Here is a 26,595-nt window from a genome sequence, read left to right as displayed (position 1 = left end):
GTATGTACGCGTTGTGTACCGAAAACGGCAACTGCACGCGCAATGTGACATTTCGAGAGCGGAACCCGGTCAAGTGACACACGCGTTACTGGTGATAAATGAAAATGTATATTTATGTGCCAATGACCTCTCTCTGCCGTACGGCGTAAACGATCTACTGCAGTATCGAGGCGTCTCTCAGTCCCTTTGTCTTCCCCCGTATATCAACCATTTTGTTCGCTCTCGGACGTGTGCTCCTCCTAGTTGCGATTTTGGCATTCGGCAACATTCGGTAGCGCATGGCCGGCATTAAATCGGGTACCTTGATCGGAGATGATCCTTTCCTCACGCGGCGATCGTGGCTACAATGTTCAAGTGCTAGATTTTGTATGCACACATCACATACACACTCGTGTGTACGAGCAGAAGCAGAATAGAAGAGGGGAATGACGACGGGTCGTACGTACGTCATGTACTAAATTATCGGCCGACAGCGCCACTCATTGGCGATGGTAATGAAAATGGCGATCTCGCTACTTATCTGCACCGCCGGTGGGTCGGTAGATTACTATCGGAGTGATTAATTTAAATTGTAGCCTTTCGATGCGTACTTTTCGGCTGGTTTTTCGACGATGAGCGACCAAAGCAATGGTTTGGGTATGGCAGAGCATACTGAGCCGTGTTGAGCGAAAGAGAAAGTATTGAAGCAATCCAAATTGCAAAGAAATTATACCAAGGGATAGTGTATGACACGAATTGAACCAAGGGATAGTTATTACGTATTGAATCTCGTATTTAGAATTTTTAAATTGTTTCGAATCCTATATCCGTGTGTTGTAAAAAAATGTAAATATTGGGGCCCTTCGCGGTTCTAATCAGCTTTTTGTATGGAGTTTGACAGCCTAAAAACTAGCCTGTAAGTTTTAGTCTAGATTATTCTAGCCTCAAAGCTAGAATTAGATTCGAGTACCTGTACGAAAAAATGGCAAAACACGGTGTTGTTTACATTTACCCCAAGGTACATTAAAGAGATCAGGAATATAGAATCAAAGTGTATGTTGTCCAGGTGGTCTCAATGCATGATTTTATAACTCTTGATGAAAACTTTTGCTCAAACAAGCATTCTGGAGGCTTGATGAATACACAATACACTTGTAAAATCTTCATTCAGAACCAGAAGCGATAAAAATCAGTCTTCTAAATTCATACACCTTGGGATAAGCTCACCTGTTTATTATACCGACTTGAATAGCTGCTCGAAAACTGCTATACAATGGAAACTGCTGACGGTCTGAAATTTCAGCCTACAAACTTAAAACGGAAAGGGCCCAACAATGAATAGAAAATGGAATTTAGTCTTTGTCTTCAATATTTCATGCCATCAAACAAGTGCTACATCAAAATCAAACTCATATTGAATTCACATAAGATTAATAAAACAATGACCCCATCTATACGTACGACATTGTAACGAATTTATAACGAACGGAAGCATACAACACTTTCCATAAAAATATGACCCGATCGAAATGTCGTACATCTCGTCTAGGTTTATGTTGGTTGCTGATGAAGCGTTGATTAAAAACTATCGTAACATTTATTAGAAACGCATGAATCATACCTGTTAGGGATTATGAATATCACTATGAGGATTTTACAGATTTGATCGCAATTTTAATCAATTTCTCTCCTCGAACAGTCAACCTCGATTCGTGCGCTTGTTATTGCGGAACAGATTAGCATTTTAAATTTGTGTTTTTTCACACTTTACACACGTTGTTTCCGTGGTTGTAAAGGAACCCAAGGAACTGCCATATCCCTTGTTAAACTTTGCGTCCAGCGAAACCGAGCGATGGGGCAAAGCATTACAATTGGTTTGCCTCCAGTTTTCGAAAAACACACCCTTTGGCCATACGGTTCTGCAAAATCTAAACCATCTACGCATCGATACCGATCGCGAGCCGAGTCGATCGCGATCTCCTATAGCCCATTTCTCCAAATAAATTCGAGGAATTCCCAACCATCAAGCCAGCTGCCTTTCTTCCCGCGTTGTATATTTTATTCATACCCAAAATATGTAGATTACTACCCATTCCTCCATTAGCATAGTTTATTTGGTTTGCCTGCCACAGGGCCCTGCCGGTCAGAAACCGACGCTCTAGTCGAATGACGTTGCTCAATCCGTTTTCCTTCTCTGTTTTACAGGGCTTTTCCTCCAGTAAGGCGTAACACTAACGCATACGCAGCACCCGGGCCATAACAATAGCCGGTGGGTAGGTAGGTAGTAGCATTCATCCCGCCCGACTCCTTATTTCGCCCAACGGTAGCACCATTTCAGTGGATTAGCGAAGCGAATGCTCGCTTGCGTGTGCTGATGTGCTATGGCCTGTAGGAGCAGGCCCGCCAGCACCCGCTCACACCCGCAGCAAAACGTCCCGCGGGGCAGGGAAAGGTGGCAGTGCTGTCTGCGGCCTGTACGACAACATTCCGCGCATACGTGCGTCCCGCTCCCGGAGGCGCATCGCAACTGCACCCGCCACACTCGCTGAAGGCCGCGCGAAAGGATGATGGGACGCGCACTGGTCGCGCACGGGACGTTTCTAGTGTGCTGCAGGCAGTGCTACGCGCAGGTGTATCTAGGGCCGTGCCACATGCTGGCCAGTGTCACCCCTCGCCGTATCCCAGAAAGTATATCAAAGTGAATCTTAGTGCTTGTCCTCCGCACCATCCCACGGTTCTTCCTGCCGCCCATAATTTTTTGGTGCTTGTGTTAGTGTGAGCGTGGGAGTGCGGGTGCGTGCGTGTGTGTGTGTGTGTGTGTGGGTGAGGGCGCGAGGCGCATCTATGTGAGTGTGTGCACGTGCCCGTGGACGTCGCTCCACGAGAGGCCGGTGAAGGTTCATGCTCAGTGGCAGGATTCGTCGGAGGGCCCTGGCCCTGCTGGGCGCCCTCCTGCTGGTGATCCTCGTCTGGCCTCCCTGCTGCGCCACGATGCCGAAGCCGCTGTCCGTCACGTCCCCCCAAGCGCCATGGGATGTAGTGCCGCCAGCTCGGCCCCATCCAGCCGCCGCAGTCATGCCGGTCCCAGTGCAACCGTCGTGGACGAGCGGCGAAGGCACATTCGCTCCGAAGCGGCACCACGTCCCGATTGGCCTGGGGAGCGAACGGCACCAGAACGAGCAACACCAGCAGCAGCAACAGGAACCGGCGGAATCCGAGAGCCGGAAGAGCCGGCGTGTCAGTGAGTTCTACCGCTTGTTGCGTGCCCTCAGTCCGGCCACCCAGCCTCGACCAACATTTGAACCGAACGAACGAACACAGAGTGAAGTGAGTGCAGCAGTGCAGTTAAATTTACCGCCGCGCGAAAATAGCCGGGCGGGCCGCGTCGCGCGCGATTATTTAATAGAACCGATCGATAAAAATAAATCCCAATCGGCGAGACCGGCGAGTGCGCTCGACTTGCCGCAGGATAATGCGCCCGTCCGTGTGCACGCCAGGTTCGATGACACGAACCGATCGCCGGCACTGTCCCGAAGTAGACGAGAGGCGCTGCCGGCGAATCCGCACCGTCACCAGCATCAGCTTGCGCCCGCAGGTGCACCGATGAATGGTACCGGCGTGTGGCATGGGCGGCGTGGTGGTGGTGGCCATCGACACCATCATCAACATCACCAGCAGCAGCAACAACAAAACCGGAACATCGAATCGAATCTCGAGCGCAATGAGCGTTCCGCCAACCTGTCGCACATAACCGGAGCGACACGCAAAATCCAGCTGTTCATCAAGAACCGCTACATCCAGCTGCTGCCCGACGGAACCGTCAACGGAACGTCGGACGATCTCAGCGACTACAGTGAGTATCCTTTTCTCTCCCTTTTTTTGGTGTACCACTAAAATGTAGGCCAGGGCGGTGCCGCCCGGAATCGTGGTTGAAATATTATACACTTTTGCATATATTTGCAATCTTTTCAATCGCTTCACCGTGCGCTAATTTAGGCAGACAGATTTGTGACCTTTTAAACGCATGATATATTAATGCACAGCGGAAGAAAACAGTGATTAAAATATTGGGATTGTTTTATCTGTTTGTCTGCCTTTTTTGCCGATCCATTGTTGGCGAATTTTAAATCAACCTTGTCGTGCACCAACTATAATATGATTTATACTTTGCTTGTTATTTTAAAATTTGTCCAATACAGCATAACGTTTCTTGTTCACTGTGCATAAGCGAAATCCGCGATACGAAATGAAACGAATGAAAGAGGATCCTCCAATCAACACTTGAGACATTTATCGCGAACAGGTTCCGTTTAGGCTTTTCTAAGCTGTTGAAGAATCCGCATCCACCGCAATCTGCGGAATTAAGGCTGTGTTTATAATATTTTTCATATTTGGTCAATAAATCGAACGACACATGAATGGGAATGATAGATTAGCGAATGCCGTTAGACTGTTCGGACGGAGAAAGTTCAACGTACGATCGCGATGGTTTAAATATTCTTGTAACTCCCTGATCTCTTAATTAAATTCGATTATTTTTTGCACAGCTGCTCAACTGTTTCTCCTTCGCTGAAGAATAATTGATATTTTGGGGTTGTTGGGTTGCAGATTTGTTTCTTTTCCAAACGCATCTGTAGCGAAAGGTATCATCAATCTTACGATGCTTTTTGACGGTGTTAAGTGACACCGATGAAAATGGAATCAATTATCTAATCATCAACATTGAGAAAGGATGGTGTTGTTGTATGTGTGTGTGTGTGATGAGATGATGTTCGCTGTCCCTGTGATTGCTAGCTATTATAGCTGTCAAGGGTTTATTTTTTTTTCCTTTTGCTGCGGCAGAGAAATAACATCCACCATACATCCACAAATCAGCGTTAGCTTCCGCGAAGCTCATTAGGATAAATGTTCGTTCAGATTGGGTTTTGGAAGGCTCTTGATCCTTTGTCAGACGAGATGAAGTTGAAATGACACATCAACAAGATGTTTTGATCACTACACGAGGCCCGACAGAATACACTGTCTGTTGTTTGCGGATCTTCCCGCATTCTGGCGCATAGGATAAGTCATATTCCAAGTCTTCCTCTCAGACGTTCCCATAACATTTGAGAGTTAGAAAAGGTTGGAAGGAATTTCACGCGCTTGGAAAAGGCAGAGCCCTAAACCGTTGAACTCTCCCCAAAAATACCTTCAGTTCGGTTTGGAGCTATGCCCCATTCACGGGGAGGTTGTTAATTTCTACACCCTTGCTAACTGTGACTGATTTTCACCTGGCTGTGAAATGGGGTTACAGGCGTGAACTGGCATGAAAGGCACTCTTTCATACCTATCCCTGTCCCAAGATACATCCAATACCCAGTAGCCAGTAGGTATCCAATGTACTCGTAATTCACAGCTCGAAAAAAAAATGGACGCATAGAAAAAAGACACTATTTTCCTAAATGATCACCAGCGTTTGTTTTGTTTCGCTAACGGTTCAAACGGTTTCATCATATTGCTCTTCATTGCCGGCCTCATGATACTCGGAACTGGTTGGAATGATTTTCCACCCGTGCAGCAATTCTACACGCCGCTGCGATGTAAATGAATCGTGCAAATAATACAAACACAAATCCGATACGATCTGCAGCGATCGATTGCGTTCGAGGATCGGCGTTCGACCATGTGAATTAAATCAGCACAAAAGGCGTGGCGGTGGGTGACTCTGATTTGAGCTGTTCGGGTGACATGATTCGTTAGCATACTATTTAGCAAAAAGCTGCAATATTTAAAAAAAATCCAAAGAGCGTTTTTACGGCTATCGAGCGGATTATCTGTTTTGATCTGGTGCACTAGATCTTTTTCTTCTTCAAATTGTAACAATAATGGCGCCAATATTGTTAACACTTTTTCTGAATTTGTTCTCAATACAGATCAGTAGTAATGTTTATTTTTTAATAGAATAAGAATCAAATTTTATCCGAGAAGAGGAGAAACAACATCGTTCTCCTGTGGAGACCAGATGATTCTTCCAGTGATTTATGATCACCGTTCGCCGTTATCAATTAGAAACCAAGGCAGCTCCAATGATCGTAGCCGATTCGGTTACGGATGTTAGTGACGTTTGGTGTTTTATTGCATTCACTTCACAAGACATGCGAGAACTTATGGATTCCATCATTTTGTGAATATCCCAAATCCTCCTTAACAACGTCCCCCTGGGGTTAAGTTTCGGGAACTCGGCTTCGAGTGAATGGTTGTAAAACTGTTTGGCCTTGAGTGTGGGATCAGCATGAATCGGAACCGTTTTGATTTATGGATTGGTGGTGTCGTGCAAGAGCTGCTTAATTCTAAATTCCACCGTAGTGTAGAATCCTTTCCAAGAAACTTTCACTAAACCACACAGGTTGCTCAGACCTTGAGCACCTGAACATCGAAACTAGAATTCAAAAATGGCTAGCGTGAGACTTCCCTTTATCGACACACCTTTGACGCCGTGAAACCTGTCCGGCTCAGGGTGGTTTCTTTTTCGGGTTTTAGTGTCCCGGCACTCCTGCCGCTGCTTGCACAGCGATCCCGCTCGTTGTGCAGTTATCGTTGTTTTCAAATCATCGACCACAAAAGCACACGCCAAATAACCTCAATAATGTGGCCCTTCAAGATCGACGGCCGGAATCGATCGGAATGCATTTTCCAATGAACGATTTACCGTTCGAAACGTACAGTCAGATGCCTGGCTGAATGCCCCCCGGTGGGCTGAAGCTGTGATTTCTCGTGACACGCGCCAGGAATGCTGGGGAAGACTAGTTTCCTCCAGCGTATGATCCAGAGCAGCGAGGAGTTTTTGGTGGTTTGGTGAGAAATTATAAAAACTATTTCACACCCGCACGACCTGGTACCTGGTGGACTTCGTACAGCGATCTTGTCCGTGTGATAACGTAGGGAAGCTTTCTTGAGCGATGTAGTGTCAGTAAAGCATTAGTCGCTGTATCCAGCGATAGTTTAACACAGAGTCCCGATCGTGGACAGATTATTGCATCCCGCTGTCAACGCGAATGGCAACGGGAGATTTTTGGACCCTCGATGTCTTGTGGTGATGGAGAGAAATTTACCTGATATCTTGTGCTGACTCGATAATTGATTGATGCCGGAAAGGTGAGGATAGAAATGCGGAAAAGGTTTGCTTGTAATGGGCAAAGTGATGCGAGGACCGAATGAACCCTTCCAACCCTCTGACATCTTGTCGGTGTCACTTTCGGAGAAGGAGAAGGTGTTTTGATTGTTGTGCAGAAAAAAACAACACGTTGTTTGGTTCCTAATCTTACATGCACGAGTGAATTTAAAGGCAATTTTCCAAACGAGAACACACCGGAGTTTTTTCGATCTTGCTGGAATATACGACCAGCACGAACAGTTGCATTAAAACCAGCAATGTGGCATAAATTGTGTCAACGACCTTTTTGACAAAATAAAGAAAAGTTAAAAGAAAAACAGCCGAACGACAATGAGATAAAAGAAGGCATTTGAATATGCTTAAATTACAACGCAAAAACCAGTGTTTTTAGCAAAGAGCTTCGCTCAAACATGGTCGCTAAACAATGTTAATTAAGCGACTCGTAAATTCCCTACTTTTGCAAATTTCTCGTGTCTCGTTCGTCGTAGATGGTGCAGTTTATTTGGTGTTGAATTTTGTTTCTTGCTATGTTCCATCCATCGCAGCTGGTTGCAGATTTTTGTTTGTTCCTTTCACACTAATGTTTTCACAACTGATTTGCAAAGCTATCTTTTTAAGATGGAGTGTGTGTATTATTTTGAATTTTAATTACATTCTAAAGATTACCGTTTTCGGCAGGCTGATCTTTGAGCTAGCAGAACGGTATTTGATCACGGATAGAATAAAGAAACCATCCTGGAAGGAACATACTATGCACGACAGGCGGGTGAAACATACCGTAAACCGTTACAATGTATAAGCAAAGCCGTACGCGTGACCAACGTGAGAGTGAGCTGAAACATGCCTAAACCGGGCCCAGAATCTTCTCTAATGGAGTCACCAGTGACAAAACGCATTTGTTCGTACATCAAACACTTTTTCCACTCCTTTTACCGGGTTTTTTTTCCGGCAAATTAAAGCACTGGCTCCATTTTCAAAGCAAATGACACCGCGTTATGTTGATGGGCAGACGGAATGCTTCACTCAGCCTGCACCAGCGCTCTGTCTGTCAAACGAGACGAAGAGCGCGATCGAGACACGCATTATGCTGCCCCACAATGTCGCTGCCGGTCCGAGAGCATCATACCCTGTCCCCGCACGGGACTGCATATGCGTTGCGGCCCGGAAAGTGTGAATGACAATCTGCGGCAACCACCCCTCCGCTAAGCACACCCTTCTTGTAGTGAACGGATACGGAATGTGTGTGTTGGTATGGAGTCGCGTTGCGCGAAATGCAAAATAGCTACGCGAAAAAATGGTGCGGTAGGTCAGTTGCACCATTCGTGCTGCACCAGGCCCGCCACGCACACACCGTCCACAGTGCATCAGCCGGGTGAAACATTTTGTTGCCTTCCTTCCGCGTGTGCACGTTTTTTTGTTTGTCTGGTTATTTTTCACACCTCCCACTTATCCCCCACTACCACTGATCCCCTCGGAAACGGATCTCTGGAGAGGTTCCAGCGAGTGAACTTCCGATCGTCAACCGTTGCAAATTGCATCCATCACGGACAGCTGCAATAGTGTGGCGGGACGGGAGTTTGTTTGGGTTTCTCTGTTGTGCCTTCCTCCTTCTCTTCTTCTCCCACTCTCGCTCTCTTAGCAAATACAAACACACATAGCAACTCATTGAATCCCTCACCCGCTGTTTGTTCTACAAACATTTGCTCCGGTCGCTTCTTCGATCAGACGCAAAGTGTGCTTTTCCGATCGTCGCAAAGTGCTACCGGCTTACAGCAGGATGCACCATACGGCCTATGGTGATAGAGATGCGCCAAATGAGCGCGTGAAACTTATTCAATCGTATAATGATGCTTTCAATCGGCAACGAGAGAGTATCTACTTTGAGAAGATGAATAGAACGAGATCGCGAGCTGGTGAGTTAGTTAATGGAGAGGCAATGGCGGGGATTCTTAAGATATTAATCTAGCTATTGCATCATGCTACAAGGGCAAGGAATGCTAGAACGATATAAATCGTAAAACAATCACTTAATTTCTAGATTCGCAGGGCAGTGCTAGACGGCGTGTCGTCGATTAGTTCATTCATATCGGATTTGCTAGAATGTTGAATGAGGTAGATCAACATATCGCACCATCCATATAAATAGGTTTATTAAGAAATTCTATTTTACTTATTTTATTACATCGGTCAATGCGCTACGTAAAAAACATTTGGCAAGAGAAGTTTTTTTCTACCAGAATATAACAGTTGTTATGCAGAGAAAGTACAACGAATTACTTGCCGCCCCAAACTGTTACCACGTTTATCATTAGATGCTCTTCCTAGGCATGCCGGCTAAATTGTATCAGTCACAATCAGGTTAGAGTATCCAGCGGGACAATTTTATCCCGTCTTTCAGGCCCTTCCGGACTGGCATCACTCATTCCTCCTTCCCGGTACGCCAGCAAACCATGCTGATTTATGACTTCCGCATAATTTACTAATAGAGAGAGAGGGCCTGGTACACCCGTGTCCCAAATCGGAACAGTAATCCCTGTTCGATGACACACATTACCGTCTGGCGCGTTCGTTCGATGGTAGCGCGTGTGCGATTGAGTTTGGGTAAATTGTGCGTACCGATGTGAGCATTTGACCGGTCAAGCACCAGTGGTTAGCACATAGCGCTAGTTGCCAACTGGCGGTAGACGTAAGAGTGTCTACGGTCAACGTCCTCTCATTCTCGTGCTCTGCGTGTGCCGAATTGGACTTTCGGGCGGTGTTTGTTTTGCTTGCTCGTATCACATATTAGTATTCTGTTCGTTAGTGTCGAAGCTCTATTGTCCATCCGCCGACCACTAGCTGCGGTCATGCAAATAGTCGGTAGTCGGGGTCAGAGGTCACTAGGTTAAGTGAAGAATATGCGGTCGGGCGGGCGCTCACCCACGCGTACATTATGCAAAACAAATCGTTTTCAAGGCATGAAACATGAGTTCGATCCGGGTAAATGAGTTGGTGTGAATTTGCTAGGACCGTTTAACTTTACCTAAAGCCTATTCCGTGTGGCGCGGAAGACACACGAATTGAAGCGCATCCGAAACGTTTGTCTGCTCTCATAATCGTGCCATTAACTTTAATGTCCTTTTTATTGCACTTTGTTTACAACACATCCATCGAGTGGCCGTTTGTGCAGTTGCACATGTGTTTTTAGCTTGAGTGAAAGTGTGATTATTTCGTCGTTTTGTGGTGGTATTGAGAGCTTGAGGCAAGCGTCATTTCATTTTTGTGACCATTTGTTTTATGTACCAGAGACTAGAGTCATCGTAACAGCAATTAAAAAGGACTATTAACCATAGGTTAATGGGTATTTTGGTTCAAATCGTATGGATTAATATCAAATCGTGAATGCCTCAACCGCAACGTATACATTAATAAAACAGAAATGAATGTCGAATCGATTGTTTAAGACCCACGGATGAATTAAAACAAGCATAAACTGAATTTATTAGAAGCTATACTTTGTTTGCCGCTAGTAGGGCACCGGGAGCACGCTCAGATCGTGAGGTTAACTTTCTCATAGCTTTCCTAATTATGCGAATTGCCCCACGGGTGGTTCTACGTTTTGGTAACGCGATATCTTGGGATGGGCCAGCTCGTAGCAACGTTATGATATTAGGATGACTGATGGAATGTTTACAGTGCTACCAGAGCCCAACCAGTCGTCATCAACTCTTCGCATAGCAAGTGCAAGCAGCCCAGCAAGATGATTTGAATGGGCTAGTTCAGAAGAAATGGAACTGGAGTCGAATACACCTAATATAGTTTGAAAGTTGTTGGTCGTAGCTCCCGATGGAATGCATCGATTTTGGGCATGCATTTTGTCTTTGACTCCACGGCTCGTTGTTTGTGAAGCAAAATGTATGAACTTTTTAATAGGTTTTGATTGATTTACGACCATGTTGCGCATAAGATGAAGGCCCCCAATGCTGTTCATAGGTGGCTATTAAAAAAAGGTGGTTACAGCTCGTAAAGCGTTAAGCGAAGAGCTGGATGATTAGAGCATCAGGGGAGAATCGACAGCAAAAGCCACGCGAAGCTTTGTTTTTGAAAATCTAGCGAGGATAGTAACGTATTGAAATACGTTACTATCCACATGATGACCGTAATTCGTGCCTTCCTTATTAGCGATCGATTTTCATATTGCCACCCGAACGATTAAGACACATTGAATTTCTTTGAAAGCCAACATAAGATTCCAGCGAACTAAACCGTAGAATAGATTTCCTTTTCCGATTAAATGTCCCAACGGCACGCGATGTAACTAAACCATAGGGCACATCCAACCGTAACTTCCGTAACTAAAGATTTCAAAGTTGTGAGATGTAGGTGATAATAGTTTGCTTCATCCTAGCCAACACTCACTGCGAGAAAAACGACGGGTGTAACTGTAGCCGAAACTAATCTAGAGGGAAGAGGGATAATAAATACCTTACCGAAACCCCACCCCAAAGGGCCTTGCCGTCTTGCATCGGTAAGTTGACACTCTCGCACCAAGAAGTGTCAATGAAGTGAAGAGTTCTACTTGATTCTTTAACAAAGAGACCCATTTGTTAGCGTCATTTCCCATAGGCAGAGCTGGGAACGATTTAGATGATCCCCACCCAGGATGTTTCCCATTGTAGGAGTATGTGAAACTTACGTTTTTTAGGAAGGCTAAGTGGGGTCACGCTCGCTGATGTTTGTGTGTGGTCTGCTGAAAGATGCGTCTGCATAATGTGATAGAGCTTTGTGGCATTCGGGTGAACAGAGGCATTAAAGATGAGTGATTTCATGATGAGGGATGCGAGCTGGAGAAAGTGTTTTCTGATGCGAGCTTTGCAATATTTACATCACACACATCTTTGAGTGGTTCTCAAGATAGGATTATGGTGCGATTTAATCCGATAAAATATACGATTGCGTGATGAAAAAAACCTTCCCTGCAATGTCTTAAGTACGTGCAAACCAATCGATTGGGTATTTCTTAAGATAGGTGAAAAATACTGAACACCTTGCCCGTGACGGAAAACATTTGCCTGCAACCAGACAGCTTGTATGTTTTGATGCTGTGAAAGGGAGACTTGTGTTTAAAACAATTCGAAAACACAGTCGCGTACAAAAACGAGATTCCATCCACCAAAACGAAAGACTAAAGTATGCAACGACAAAGCAAGCTGCTATCCAATCGACTCGAACGCCAGGCAGAGCAGTGCACCACTGTTTCCAAACTACCCCCCAAACAACAGCTGAAACCTGATGGACCCAAACCTGTCCCCTTTTTCATGCTCCTCATTATGACCTCCCATTCCAGCAGTCAGGGCAGCCAAGGTAGTCGGAGCAGTGCTAGTATGAACGGGAGCGTATGCAGCAAAGAAAAAGAAACACAAATAAACATACGCAAGCCACGCATCGGTTTCCAAACGGACAGCGCTGTGCAGCGCACTCCAGTGCCAAGCTAATCCGACTCCAACTGCATGAACACATTCATTCACAACCCAACGTTTGGTGGCAGCGGGAAAAGCTGCCCTCACGAAGCATTTGCGGAACAAAGTAGCAAACGAAGATCGGGTCCGGAAAGTGAAACCCGCTCAGGTTCAAAATCATAACCATCGATTGATTCGGCTTACAGCGCTTGGGACTCCATCCGATCGATGATGAGGATCGATTTAAATTCCAGTCTGCCAAACCAGACCCGCGCGTGATCGGCAATCGAGCGGCCGAGCACTTGGTTATCAAATCGATCGAAATTGATCGAAAGCAAAGATTGTGCCCGGTCGGGCTGGTTATTGAACATCCTGGCAGAAGAATCTGCGGGTGCAGTTGAAAAATCGATTATAAAGACGCTTTAACGATGCACGGGAAAATACGGCAAAGGCGGAAAAAGAGGCAGTTTATTTGCATATGCTTTCCTACGACCGGTCTTGACGATCTCATTCTTCGGAAGCCGCCCCAATCGTTGTGACGGTGAGTGGATGTGATTTGAAACACAAACCGATCCGCCTAAGAACTCGTCGCAATAGTCTTTCAGCTACCTGGCGTTTTGATTCCATTTGCTTCGATACACGTTTTTTCTTTTCCTCTTTTTGGTGTCGTTTAAGCCTACCGAGCGTACAAAAAGCGCTAGTAATGAAGGCATTGAGATAACAAAAAGATATGACTCAATAATCGGTTTGCGAACGGTGCCCCCGGGGGTTTGTTGCGAGTGCAATGCAATGACTCGACTGCAGCTTTGCCAAGATACGGGCAGTGGATTATCACGCATTGAAATTCCCACACCCGGGGAGGATGAATGTACAGTTGACAAACATGTATTTGTGCTACAAAGCAAAGCGTTTGTCAAATGCAGGTCGCGATCGGGCAGGATTATCCTAGCGCAAGCAAAACATTCACGCTGGGTGAAGTGGATCTTAATATTCGTAAACAAATAGGCTCTTTGTCGGCATTACCGCCCGTTGCAACTTTGTTGCAGCCGGAAGTTCTCTTCCTTTTTTCTGCTGCATTCGAGCAACCTCATACGACCTTTGGGTATAGCATTTAAAACGCGCCAACCTCGGGCACCATTAGCGCTCATTAGCCAAGCCGAATAATGTATATGCATTCGTTGCATCCTAATTGGAATCGCGTGCAAGAGGAGACGGAGACGAGCGATAGGCACGCGACTGGGTTGGGAGGAATCCACAAAATAGGTTCGATTCTGACCGTCTGAAACGTATCACTCGTACTCTGATATTTTACTATCGTTCGCGTTATTCATCAGCGTTACAGTTGAATGGTTATTAATTATTGGATACAGTTAATTCCTCCCTCCCGGTCCATCTATCCTCCATATTTGGGAAGCGGTAACTTACCGGTTCCTATGCATCATACCACTCTTTTAGTGCTGTTCACGCATCCGGTCGGTCGTTTACAGTTTTAATTACCTTCCAGTAAAACTCGATTGTCCCACGTAAAATCAACTAACTAATTTGACAGATATTGATCGCCGGCGAGCCGGGCTGTCGAGTCTCGGAGGAAATTTGTCGCATCGCTTGATTGCTAATCTCTTAGTGCTATCGCACCATCAGGGTGAGCTGGGCGGTCTTTCAAGGTTACGTTCGGTAGCAAGCACGCAAACATCGAGCAACGCGCACTGATGCTCATTTATTCACACGTTGAACCGGTCCACACCATCCTCAAGATCACGATCTTTGTGCCTGCGAAAGCTTCATCTGCATAAAGTTACACTTCGTGAGGCTAAACTTTGCACCTCTAGACTAGAGGAAGTATAGATAGGATATGGTTTTCGGGTTCCATTCTTGTAGGTCGGAGCAGTAACGTTCCAAAGTCACACCTAATTACGCGTGAACGCAGGCACAAAATCGCACCACATGCACATACACAGCTACACACACGACACACCAGATTCCGACAGAAGACAGATCTTCTGTCTTCCTGCCTTGCACAGACACGGTGTGTATCTGCTCGTTCCCTCCAGAGTGATTTCTTCACGCTACATTGTTGCAAATGAAGTCTTCACTCGATATTACTACCGTCAGTCAATTTCCTGCACGGTTGCACCTTGTTTGCCACAAACGTATTAGTTGATGCTCATGTGCTTCGTTCACCGTGTTTACCCGATTCCTTCAGGATCTGCCACACTGTTCCAACGGCTTCGTCGTAATGTAAGATTATTATCATATTCTTTTTGAAATATTATTATCCCCGACACAACGAGCAGTATGGGGTTGTATGCGAAATGCTCTCGATATGTGTGCCGGAGCATTGAAGCTTTGAACTGCAGTCGTTCGAAAGTGCACTGCAGTCTAGCAGACGGTTTGGATCATTCCAATCATAGTCATATGCTGACGGAGGCCAACCAGACGAAAGCGATGTGCGAACGGAGTGTAATGGTTCATCAGTTTAGCATCAATGACAGTTCGTAGACATAGGCGAGGGTAGTAGTAAGCGAAGAGAAGAAAAAATAAGCATGATCGCTCATTAACCTAGAAATGTTATGCCTATACGATTCCTCAGCGAGTGGATCATTTAAAGACTTCGGAAAGTATGATATTGTGAATCGATGCTTACTAATTGCCATGGAAAATATTCACTCTATAAAGATCGTACAATGCGAACAGATCGAATACCCTTAAAATGTGATGATTAAATACATCCATCCAATCAATCAGCACGTCAATCGTACCGCTAAGTGATGGATATAAGATTGATTTCACCGGCTTGTTCGCTTTGCCCAGCTCATTAGCAAATATTTGCCTGTTCATCGCAGGTGAAACGATTATGCTTTTAAATGATCCAAATGTTTCTGCTGTTAATATGACATAAGCTGTATGCTGCACAGCACGCTGCACGATGATGCTTATCATTCACCGAAGTCAATTCTACCTCCACGGAAATTCATCCATGGCAGCTATAAATTTGCAATCTCCAACACACACATGTGATCATGATTTGCGAAGCAGGCGAGAAAGAAACAGACTTACGTCGCGGGGAAACATAAGCATCAAATGGAAACGCTAGATAGTAATAATTCACTTTCATCACGCTCTTCATCAATCCGGGTCATTCGAAAACAAAAATGTTTGATTTAGATAAACGAAGAAAAAACTCACAAAAACAACTCAGCTCAGTGGCGATTGGGGCAAGATCTTCGCAATCGCAACCGGTTAGCCCGATTGACAGCGCTAGATGGCGCACATTCTTGGCGTGACGTAATCGACTCGAAAGGATCTGAACAAGTTATGGGTTACGTTGGTTCTTTTGGTCGGTGAGATTTGCTGCCTACCTGCCTTGCCGACAATGCGCCGATAAAAAGAAGTCATTCAACCCTTCCGAGCTTGATTTGGATGGATCGATTTAACATTTTTATTGCTGTTTGAGATAAAATTTGAAGAAATGGAAATTCCACTACATTCCCGATTTTATCTGTAACGGTATTTTGTGTTTTATTCGTTCATGTTCTCATTTGCGGCCGGTCTGTGTTATATTGAAGTGAAGGTTTCAGTATAACTTTAGCCCGTCGAAGGACATTGTGGATGAAGTTCTGGATTATTGTTCATATAGTATCAGTAAGACCACCAAAGCAGACTAGATAGACTTATTGGTCATAAATCAATTCAAATAAGGTAGCAAACTACACTTATAATGTAATATTACAATTTTATATATATAATTATAAATCTTTGATATCGCCGATTAACTGCGCATTAAGTCGCAAATTAATTTAAATCATCTAGAAACCACTCGAAAAGGCATCGTTTTAGCACATAATGTTTGAGGCCACAGCGCCGATCGATCGCCTTTCCAAAAACGGGTATCGCACTCCATTAAAACCGTCAACCCTCAGCACTTTGCACTCCCGTGTAGCAGATCAAAGTGAAACTTAATTATACGTTCCATTAACTTCTGTGGATGAGAGCAGTCATCATTAAAATAAAGATAATAACGACCCGATCAAAACGGCTTCCGAGAAGCGGAGAAGCTTAGATGCACCGACGTCTATGTTCCCTTCGCAAAAATGGTCACACCTTGCGGTAGGGAAACTGTGGCCGATATTTAAGAGCTGGTCACAATGAAAAATGAGGAGGTAGAAAATGAGGGACAGAAACTAAATGCGGAACTGCAAACATTGATGAAATTGGTCCAAAAATACATCTTCTCAAATTACTGGAATATGCGGGATCGATAAATCAAAACCTTGCTGCAAAAGTATCGTTATGCAAGAATGCGTAACTACAAAAGAGTAGCGCATAACTGGTGCAGTAACTTTAGACAAGCCTCCGCCAGTCTGAGTGCAACGGGTGTCTATTTTCAGATGCTTCCCTCAGTCTAAAACGTAACATCTGAGCAATTGCAGCTGCCATCGGTAACGGTATAGCAGTGGGGTAGATTACTGAGGTACGATAAGGGAAGAGATGAACATGAACCTACCTTGAGGGAATTGGCATCATTTGATCGCGATTTTTGGACAAATTAGCTAAAAACTACACAAACTCACTCAGAACAACACAAAAGAGGAACTTCCGTTATGGAACATATCATTAGCGTGACCGCATGGCGTACTATGATGAAAGTTGAGCCTTTTATTTGGTCAAATGTAATCTGTCAATCTGTGAGGAAAACGTCAAGGTAAGCAGAGATTTGGCCTTTTCTAGGTCCGTGCGAGCTTAGAAGTTAGTTTTGATGCTGGGTATAGAGAAGTTTTGCCGAAGGAGAACAGTTGACAGTGGTTATATTTGTATAGTTTTGAGTATGTTTGTTTGAATATATTGTTTCGAAGCTTATGTTGTTACCATGCATGACTCTTTGATTTTTTTATATTCCTCTCTTTATCATTACAACTTTCCAAATAATATGTTCCAAATGTTCTGTATATACATCGTCCATCCACCCACCAACAACCGACCAGTTTGTATTCATATTTCTCTAGCAAATTTGTCAGCTCTCTAGCAGTACACATACCATGTCTCGAAGTCGTATCCCCTACCGACCGAGACGACCTGTCAACGGACCGTCAATCATACGCGCCGGATCGTTCGGTGGCGCTGCGTTGTTGCTCTTCCTAGCCTAGCTCTCTAGTCACGCGGCAACACATCCTGTCTGCTTCCGTATCCCACACACTCTTTCCTCCCAGCGTGAAAGTAAACGCACACGCACATAGCGAAAGTACCTTCCCAGACACTTACGTTACATAGCGTCTTCTGGGCTTCATATGAGTTTAGATTTTTCGAGACACAACGCACAATCGCAATGAGTGGCTTAGAGACGTTTTTCTTTAACATACTTTGAAATTCCGACGAGATTATTTTTTGTCACAATTGACCCATTGGTCATCGAACTCACCCATGTGCGTGCAACCGAGAATACGCAAAATAATCCCCCTGCTTGCTATGCCGTAATGTTCGCGCATGTGAACGGAAGGAAGTGGACTGTGAAACCCGGCAATCCAGATTGCCTGTGGTGCTTCCCCTGGCTGGCCAATCAAATAAGGGGGCATTTTTGAGAAGCGATAATACTAAAACGTGGACAACAAATCTTTTTCGGCCTTTTTTGTCCTGCACGTGATGTTTGAGCCGATTGTGGTTAAGACGCAGATATTATACAATCGTAAGTGCATCCTTCTTATCGCTTGCCTAAAGCGATATCAACCGAGCCGAACGAATGGTAATCGGAAGTCTATTGATTTCCTTCGTGGCCACTTGAAAGTCCTGTGGCGTTTTCGGGGATTCAATTTGCGGCTTTGCTGGTGCGTAAAAATGGGCAGCGATTTGCGTGCACACTTGCGATGCCTGCAATAGCCAGTTCTTGAAGCTCATCGCACGCGAGAAATTGTTTCTTGTGTCCGTCGTACGTTCTACGTTATTGGCGTTTCATTGCCCTAGCCCAGAATTTATTTGAAGTGGCAGTCACTTCAGAGAAAAAATATAACGTGTAACAAAAAACCATTTTTGGGATGCAGTTTTTTTTTCAGGGAGCTCCACACATGATAATATAATTCAAATCCACAGGGAATGTTAAATAATGATCAGCACATAAAGAATATACAGACAATGTGTTCATCTACTTGGAGGAGAATGCTGGGATAACGTGCTGCATTGAATGGGCTATCAATTAGATATGGTTCTAGTAAAAGAAACTAATTGCACTAAATCTACATAAATATAATTTATTTTTTCTCGTTGTTATAGGAGCGTATGTTTTTGAATAATGTGATATAAATGCAAAAACACAACTTAAGATTTATGAAATACTCTACGAAGATATATTCTTCAGTTTGGCACATCATAAGAATAAACTTAGTAATTCAACAGTATTTTACATGTTATCTTTTATTTTTTATCTTTTATTCATCTTTTGAAAGTTAAGTAAGAACTGTCGAACAAATATTGGTATACAATTGCTATGTTGTAGACATCTTTCCATGCCGTAAGGCCACAGAGCTATCAAATGGCAGATTTGCATACAAATCTTCAATTCTGTCTATTTTCAGGTTTGGCCGTTTAAGATGGGTCACCTGAAGGCTTCTAACTTCAACGCTCCTCCTTCACCTTCACTTAATCCCAACTATGGTGCCATGGGGGAGTAGATATAATTTTCTGTTTAATTTCACCCCAAATATCATTCATTATCACCTAAACGGGCCGCCCATTTGAGGAAAAGGGTTTTGATTGCACAGCGGGAACCCGTGGGATTCTCACATTTCCAAAATGGAACCGTTCGACCATAGGCTACGCGCCGATTTGCGTGTTTTCTTAGCCGAAGGCGCTTCCGATTACAACCGAACCTGAAAGCTATCATAATCCGGGGACGTGCGTGCTGCCTGTTTAAAATTCATCGACTCATTGATTGGTGGACATCGGAGTTCCCCTTTCCCAAACCACAGGCTGATTCACGGTTCCGGAGTAGACCGTAAACGAGCGCGACGCTAGCCGCTTCTGGTGACTTCTGCGTTCGCCACGATTGCACACTAGACGACGAACCGTGCATCGAAAGTGCATGTTAAACGATATCCACCCATTCTGTGCGGCCATAAAATATCCCATCCGGGAGGGCTGACCTGAACCCGTGGGGATTTATCTTGCGAGTTAATTACCTATGTAAATTGGTCGATTAGTTGTTAAACCGTTACAGGCAAAGACAGTCGATTTTTCGGAGCAACAGTAGAATCGTGCCGGGAGTAAAACTGGAGCAGTCCCGTTCGTTGTTTGTTGTGTAGCGATGGTGTAGGCCTTTTGATGGGGAATTGAGGGCGCCTGGCTTTAAATAATATTCTGCCCTAACCTTGATCGGTGTCAAAAGCATGGGTCACCTTCAAACACTGACAAGATACGGGCTGTGATATCAACTAGCAACCGCGAAGGCACGAACAGCCCTCTTACGATAGTTTGAAGCATCGTTATCGCGGGAGCAGAATCCAACATTTTATTGCCTTTTGGATTATCGGCTACTTTATACGTATTTGTGTGTGTGTTGTGCGATGATCTTTACGGCATTTCAGATCGGAGTAGAGGGCTTAAAAGAAAGGAATCCCGATTCGGAAATAATGCTGCTTTTCCTAACAGTCATAAAACATGTTTATCAACGGAAGGTACCCTTTGACATCTTTCATGATATTAATTTAATAGTTTTTGTGTTGTTTTCAGGGGTGAAGTATAATACAGAGGAAATATATAATATTATTAATCATGCTGCTTCACGATGTCAATAAGCTTTTGTTAAGCTGTGAAATGTGATCTATGAAATATTATTCAATATTTGCAACAAACCATGAAACATAAAAAAAGTGTTATTATTTCATGAAATGTAAGTTTTGAAAGTAGTTATGAAAACATATGTTTCCTCATGCTTTTACTATTTAGTTAGTAATTGACCAGAACAAAATATTTGTATATATATAGCTCTCTGTAAAAAGTTAATTTACACATAATCAAATTAAGCGCAGTTCTTCGAATTACTGCCATTGACATGAACCGAAAGGTGCATATTAGTCACTGGCAAACATCAAATGTTGTGACACATATTTTAATGCTTTATGACCTGTAATCTGAGCATTGTTTGCATGCGTTGTAATTACTGCTGTCTGTGAAGCGACCCTTTTATGGCTGGTTGAGTGCCACTCAAACGCCGGTCTACCCTTTGAATGCCTGTGTGTGCATTCCGTTTCAACCCTTTTACGTTTCTTTTCCTTACGCTGCTAACGCATGCTCAGTATAGGGTGTGTGGGTTGATAATTGAGCGCATAGGTGGATTATCTTGTTGGGTCAATATTTAGCAACATAATCCACCGATAAGCGTCTCACGGCGAAAGCGCAGTTTGCGTAAGAACAATGTTATGGTGCATTCTTTTGTATTGTCTTAAGCGCATGTTTTGTCATGATTGTATGGTAGCTTAGCCCAAAGATTATATGTTATTTCTGCTATTACTCATAAACCATTTAAAATTTTTGTATGAATTTTGACTATCGCACAAAATTTTGTGCTAAACGCTAGACTAACACAATTCTCAACACTCAATCTTAAAAATAGCATTATAACTGACACGATAAACTTTTCTCAAATTTGAGCAGCATTAAAATAAATAAACGTAACATTTCATGGGGTACATGCTAACCATCTTTTGACGACGTTCGACGCCTCTCACAACTCAGCTGACACCTTGCCGGTGAAACGTTGTTCGGCCAGATTGCATCGTTTCCTACTGAAAGCCACTTTGACTGTGCGTTTCGATCGGCTTAATGCTGTGTAACGGTATTTTTGGTTAAAATTTCAATTTTGCAACACGCCAACTCGGGGTCGGGATTTCCTTGCTCTCCTGTCCACAACGGAAAGTGTTCTTTAACCTGTTTTTGTCGTTGTTACTGTTAATTCTTCGTTTTCTTTTTAATGTACCTATTCTTTCCTGTATTGCGTTTGGTCGTTGTTTTTGATTAATCTTGTGGTTTTGTTTTATGTTTTACATCCAAGTTTGTACGTAAATTGTTAAAGGGATGGACATTGTTAAACTTTAATCGCATTTTTATATAATACACATTCGCCATTTTTCACGATGGACTTAGCAGTATTGTTATTAAAATCTATTTCCCATGAAATAAACGGTGTAAATATGTATTTTAATAAATAATAATTTCCTCTAAAAAATTAAATACAAAAAGCATGGCTTGGAATAAAATAAATTAAAATTTTGTAAATGCTCAACATTTGCAATGTCTATAAATGTGCATTATTTCATTACGATTTCCATACGAACGATAATCATCCAATCCAAGCTGACCCTTTCTCACAGTTGTATGGCAGCAAAAATCCAACGATTACATTTCTCCGATTTTCGATAGTCTTTTTACTTTAAGTCTCAGGTGCTCAACCCACAGTGCGGCATCATCAATTGCATGCCCCGTAGAGAATGTACTGACAGTTGTTTAATTTATGAGCTTAAAGAAAACAAAAAAAACGATTTTTTTTGTCGATAAAATACGAAGGCTGGATCCATATTGGATAAATATGAAACATTGATTTTTCGGCTTATGAACTAAAACGGTATAAAATGCTTATTTGCTTGGGTTAAAAATAATTTTAACGTTAAAAATATGCCAGAATAAGTAAATAGCATTAATCAGTAATAAAGTCGTAACAAACCAGCCGTTAAACAAGAATACAATATGAATTTTTATTTTCAGTTATTGTGTTTTAAAACACTAAAATTATCTTCAAACAATTTTTTGTATCCCCTTAAACAACGCATGCTTAAAAAAAATATAACACGCAACGATGCTCACCGAAAAAAGATCAGACATATAAACGGCCAACATGCGCTACACGTGCAGCTGAGATTTTCTGACAACGTAGCAAGAATTCCTTTCGTGGATGGTGGCATCACCGCCACCGCTGTTGGGAAAATTCCATCGTCGCGCCAATTTCACTTATCACGATCATGAAATCTTGCTTTCAAAGGTAATCACGACCAATTACGCATCGTCCAAGAAGGTTTACTGAGGTCTGGAATGCCTTCTGCTACTTACAGGATATTTAAGCGCCGTATAAAAAGTGAAATGATTTTATTGCGTTCAATTTTTGGCGCATGCTTCAGCTAGTTGCGTGTCTTCTTCGTTTTTGCTACCCGTTGGCGACAAAATCTGTCCACGAGGAACATTGATCAGCTGCGTCAGGCGTTACCGTTGACCATGAAGAGTGTTGGATGCAAAGGTTAAGGTTACGTCCTGCTTACCCAATTGAAAGCATTCTCGGTCAGTGTACACCCGCTCCCCGAAGCTATTGACTTCCAAAACGAGCCGCCAAAAAATTCTCAATAAATGAAAGAGAAGAAGAGCCTTAGCGAAAAGGAACTGGTTATACGCTCGTTTTTGTTTGGTAAATTGGTTAAATTGGTCAAGTGCACCAACAATGCTCGAAGGCACTCGATCGTGCTGATCGGATGTGGAGGAAGATGATGCTTGCCGATACACTTTTATCGCGCCGTACCTACCGTATTCAAGCATATTTCCTTCACATGTATTAGCATATCTCTGACTGGTTGGTCGTTTACCACGATCTACCTTTGATATTGTCGCCTAAGGTGCTGGCTGCATCTTCACATTAATCTGCGACCATCAGTGAAGACGCACTTTGCACGTCATCGAAGATTGACGATTGGTAGAATCACCAGCTTGGTTTATTTTCCTATTTACTGATGCTCACATCAAATCTCCGTATTTGGATTTCTTCCCTTTCGATTACAATTATTAGCGAGCTCACTGTATCCCACCAATCGATCACAACGTTTTTTACTTTCTTTTCAACGGTAATTGATCGGTGTACGTAATGAGCGCCTTCCAGGTAGCACTGTTTATTTTGCGTGCCTTAATGCATGAACTCGCACTGGAACAATTAGGGAAAAGTACACAAAACAAGCCGCGAAAGGAACTGACTGGGCGAAATGATATGTAATTTAGAAAATTATTCCTTGCCCACCTTTGCTTCGGCTGGATCAATCGGCGAACGAGCAGGAAGGAAGCCAAAGAAAGAAAAAAAACACATTTTAAACAAATGCACCTCACGCGATATTCCGTTAGTTAACTCACCACCAGTTACCAAAAAAGTACTTCATCCCGATTGACATTATTAAAACGAGGCAGTCCCATCGCTTTTTGGTCACCTTTTTGAAGTCTTTTGAAGTCGGGAAAATACGTAATTCCCAGCGGCTAGCAACAATTCATGACCGAAATTGGTGGTAAATAATTATCATTTATCTTCCATACTGATGACACGCAAAAAAAATCTTAATGTGGAATCAGTGAAAATTGATGCAACTAATAGTTACTCTGGTGCAATGTTGAGAGATGAAACATGAATTGAGTTTTCAACTCACTTGAGCGTTTATGCGAAATCTTTTGCTGGAATAAATTTGTCGTCGTTCGGGAAGGAGGTACATTGTGAATTCTCTCCGATGGCGTCTCTTGTAAGTACAAGCACGGTTCGATGATTTATGGTACGAAAAGACGCATTATACCTTGACTTGCTTGGCTATAGTGTCTGGTCGGTGTGCCTGTTCCGTCTTACATTGCTCATCGCACTATAATTACTCACGATGAGTACACTGTAGGTTTTCGCTACCGTTGGCACCATTCATTCGCACGCTGTTGAGGTCAGGTGCTGAGCCAACCAGCGGATGGATGGAAACTGCTGCAACAATGTTGCCACCGCGTGTATGGTGTGAATTGATGATAAGGAGCAGCATCTTACGATTCTCTGCTCAATCAAGCAGGAAAGTGCGAAAGTGCAGTGAAATGCTGAAACTGATAGCAACTACTGACCCACATGGGGTTCTCGGAAACATAGTAAAGTATAAAAAAAAGTAAAGTATCAAAATTGAAATTTTTGAACCTCCAGAGTAACTTGAAACCTTTCCACAAGAACGCATCTTTTGTTTTTTACACTAAAGACAGCAATCAATTATAAACTCCATGGAAAGTGATCGCAATGTGGCAAAGTATTGCACCCGTAAGTGCATCTGCAGCATCAACTTGAACTGTTTCGTTGGGCGTGAAGTAAGACATTCGCCATAATTACATAATTTCGATACGCTCCATTTGTTGCGGGCTTTCTTTTGCACATGAATTCCACCCAGTAAACGATGCTGTTTAAATGCTTAAACGGCACCTTTACACTGGGCCGAAGGCATCAATTTACCGGTTGGCCGGTTGGGTATGCTCTGATCACCGTCCCCTCCGGATGTTTCACAGGCGTACTTTTATTTTGTTTCCCTGTTTGGTACTATCTTTCGCACCTTCATCATCATCATCATCATCGTACAAATCGTCGGTATCATCGTGCGAAAAAAAAATTAAAGTGTTCACCTCCAGCTTGCTGAAGGTCTGCAAATCAATCGATTCTTGGATTATGCACTCACTTATGGAACGCTTAAAATACCATTCCTTGGGCCTCCACACAATAGTTCTTTGCACAGAATCAAGCCACAAGGCTTAACTTAACATTAAACATGATGTAGCAGGTTAATGCACTTTTATACCAATTAACGCCCACTAAAGCAACGAATGCGATGCGATCTTTGACATTGTGCGATATTTTTCATTTTACTTTTGAGAAAAGGAACCTGTTAACTGCTTCAGGCATAGCTACCTCCAAATTAGTTGCTGCAGTTTGTAGGTATGACAGTTAAAAATGGAAAAAGATTCGTGTAAGTAACTCGATAAATTTGTCAGATTTACAGGCTTGAGCTCGAAGTCATCAATTTCATTTCTTGCCATTTGCTGCCAACTACTTTAGCTCAAGCGCAGCAATCGATTAGCACTCTAATTATGATGTTTCTGGACTGGATTTATTCGAAAACAATCCTGAAGAATGACCTTATACTTTCAGCCGACAGCAAAGATATCCCAACCATGGAGCCAACTGATAATACCAATTGAGTATAGTGTGAAAGGAGAGAGGATTTTAAAAAAATGCATCAGTTCTGATGATTCATGATGTGATTTTAAAACGAAACGGGAGGAAGCCATACGAAAGGTGTGTTGAAAATGTTTCCACCATAAAAAACTAACTAGGCAGACACCGTTGGCGATCGATCCGATGCGACAGGCGACACGAAACTCAAGCGAAAGTACGTCCAAAAATGTGCCTCAGATCGAGATGAAATGACATGCAATTTAGTAATTTATCAATTTGTGGACATTTTAAATTACGTGCGTGTGTGACTTCTTGGCTTGTTGATCGTGCATGCAGTGTGTGCAGTGTGTGTACGCATAATTATTCGAAAATATGGAAAAACGGGTGGTGTGTGCATGTTTTATGCAGGGAAACGAGTTATACAGCCGAATAATAATTTACGAAGAAATTAATAATGTCATAGTTTATTCGTTGTGGTTATCGGTGCGTGACACCGGGGGTTAATTAAATGGTTCAAAATATGACACTAAAGATCGATAAAAAATCCACTCCTTGATTAACGAGGAATCTTTCTGCAAGCAACACTAAAAATCGATCTTCTATTTTAAACTTTCAGTGCGTATACGAAGGAACATTCCTGAAAAGAATCGTTCGATTATGCGATTGCGGTTATTTGCAATCAATCAACAACAATTAATATTGCAGACCTATCGATCAATTGATTTACAGCAAAAATGTTGTTCATTTATCATGAGTTTCATACCCGTCTTAGAAGAGCATAGACGCCATAGCGTCATCAGGGAGCTGTCTATTAGAAACAATTAAATAACGCATCATAACGTAACGAAGCGTGGTGCACGCAGTACCGAATGAGATAAGCAAAAGGAATAGAACGTCTAAGAAATTGATTGATTATTTTGGATTTGTGTGGGTGAATGTTACGCCATGAGAAATGAATGTTCTAGTAATTTCGATCGATTAAACATTTAAATCTTTTATTAAGCAATTCGTCGTACATAAACATAATTACCAAAAAAGAGGGATAAACAGTA

General features: G+C 43.1%; 1 protein-coding gene across 5 annotated transcripts in view; it reads left to right on the top strand.

Annotated features, from left to right (window-relative positions):
- Window positions 1-26,595, top strand: part of LOC120952420 (uncharacterized) — a 55,365-nt gene that overhangs the window by 5,395 nt on the left and 23,375 nt on the right. For all 5 annotated transcript variants that reach the window (XM_040371738.2, XM_040371739.2, XM_040371737.2 and 2 more), the window contains one exon: window positions 2,185-3,832. In XM_040371738.2, coding sequence (XP_040227672.2) covers window positions 2,881-3,832 — 952 coding nt within the window. In that variant the 5' untranslated portion in view covers window positions 2,185-2,880. The remainder of the gene's footprint in view (window positions 1-2,184; window positions 3,833-26,595) is intronic.

This window comes from Anopheles coluzzii, chromosome 2 (genome assembly GCF_943734685.1).
Source record: "Anopheles coluzzii chromosome 2, AcolN3, whole genome shotgun sequence".
NCBI lineage: Eukaryota > Metazoa > Arthropoda > Insecta > Diptera > Culicidae > Anopheles > Anopheles coluzzii.
This window is presented reverse-complemented; position numbering and strand designations above follow the sequence as displayed.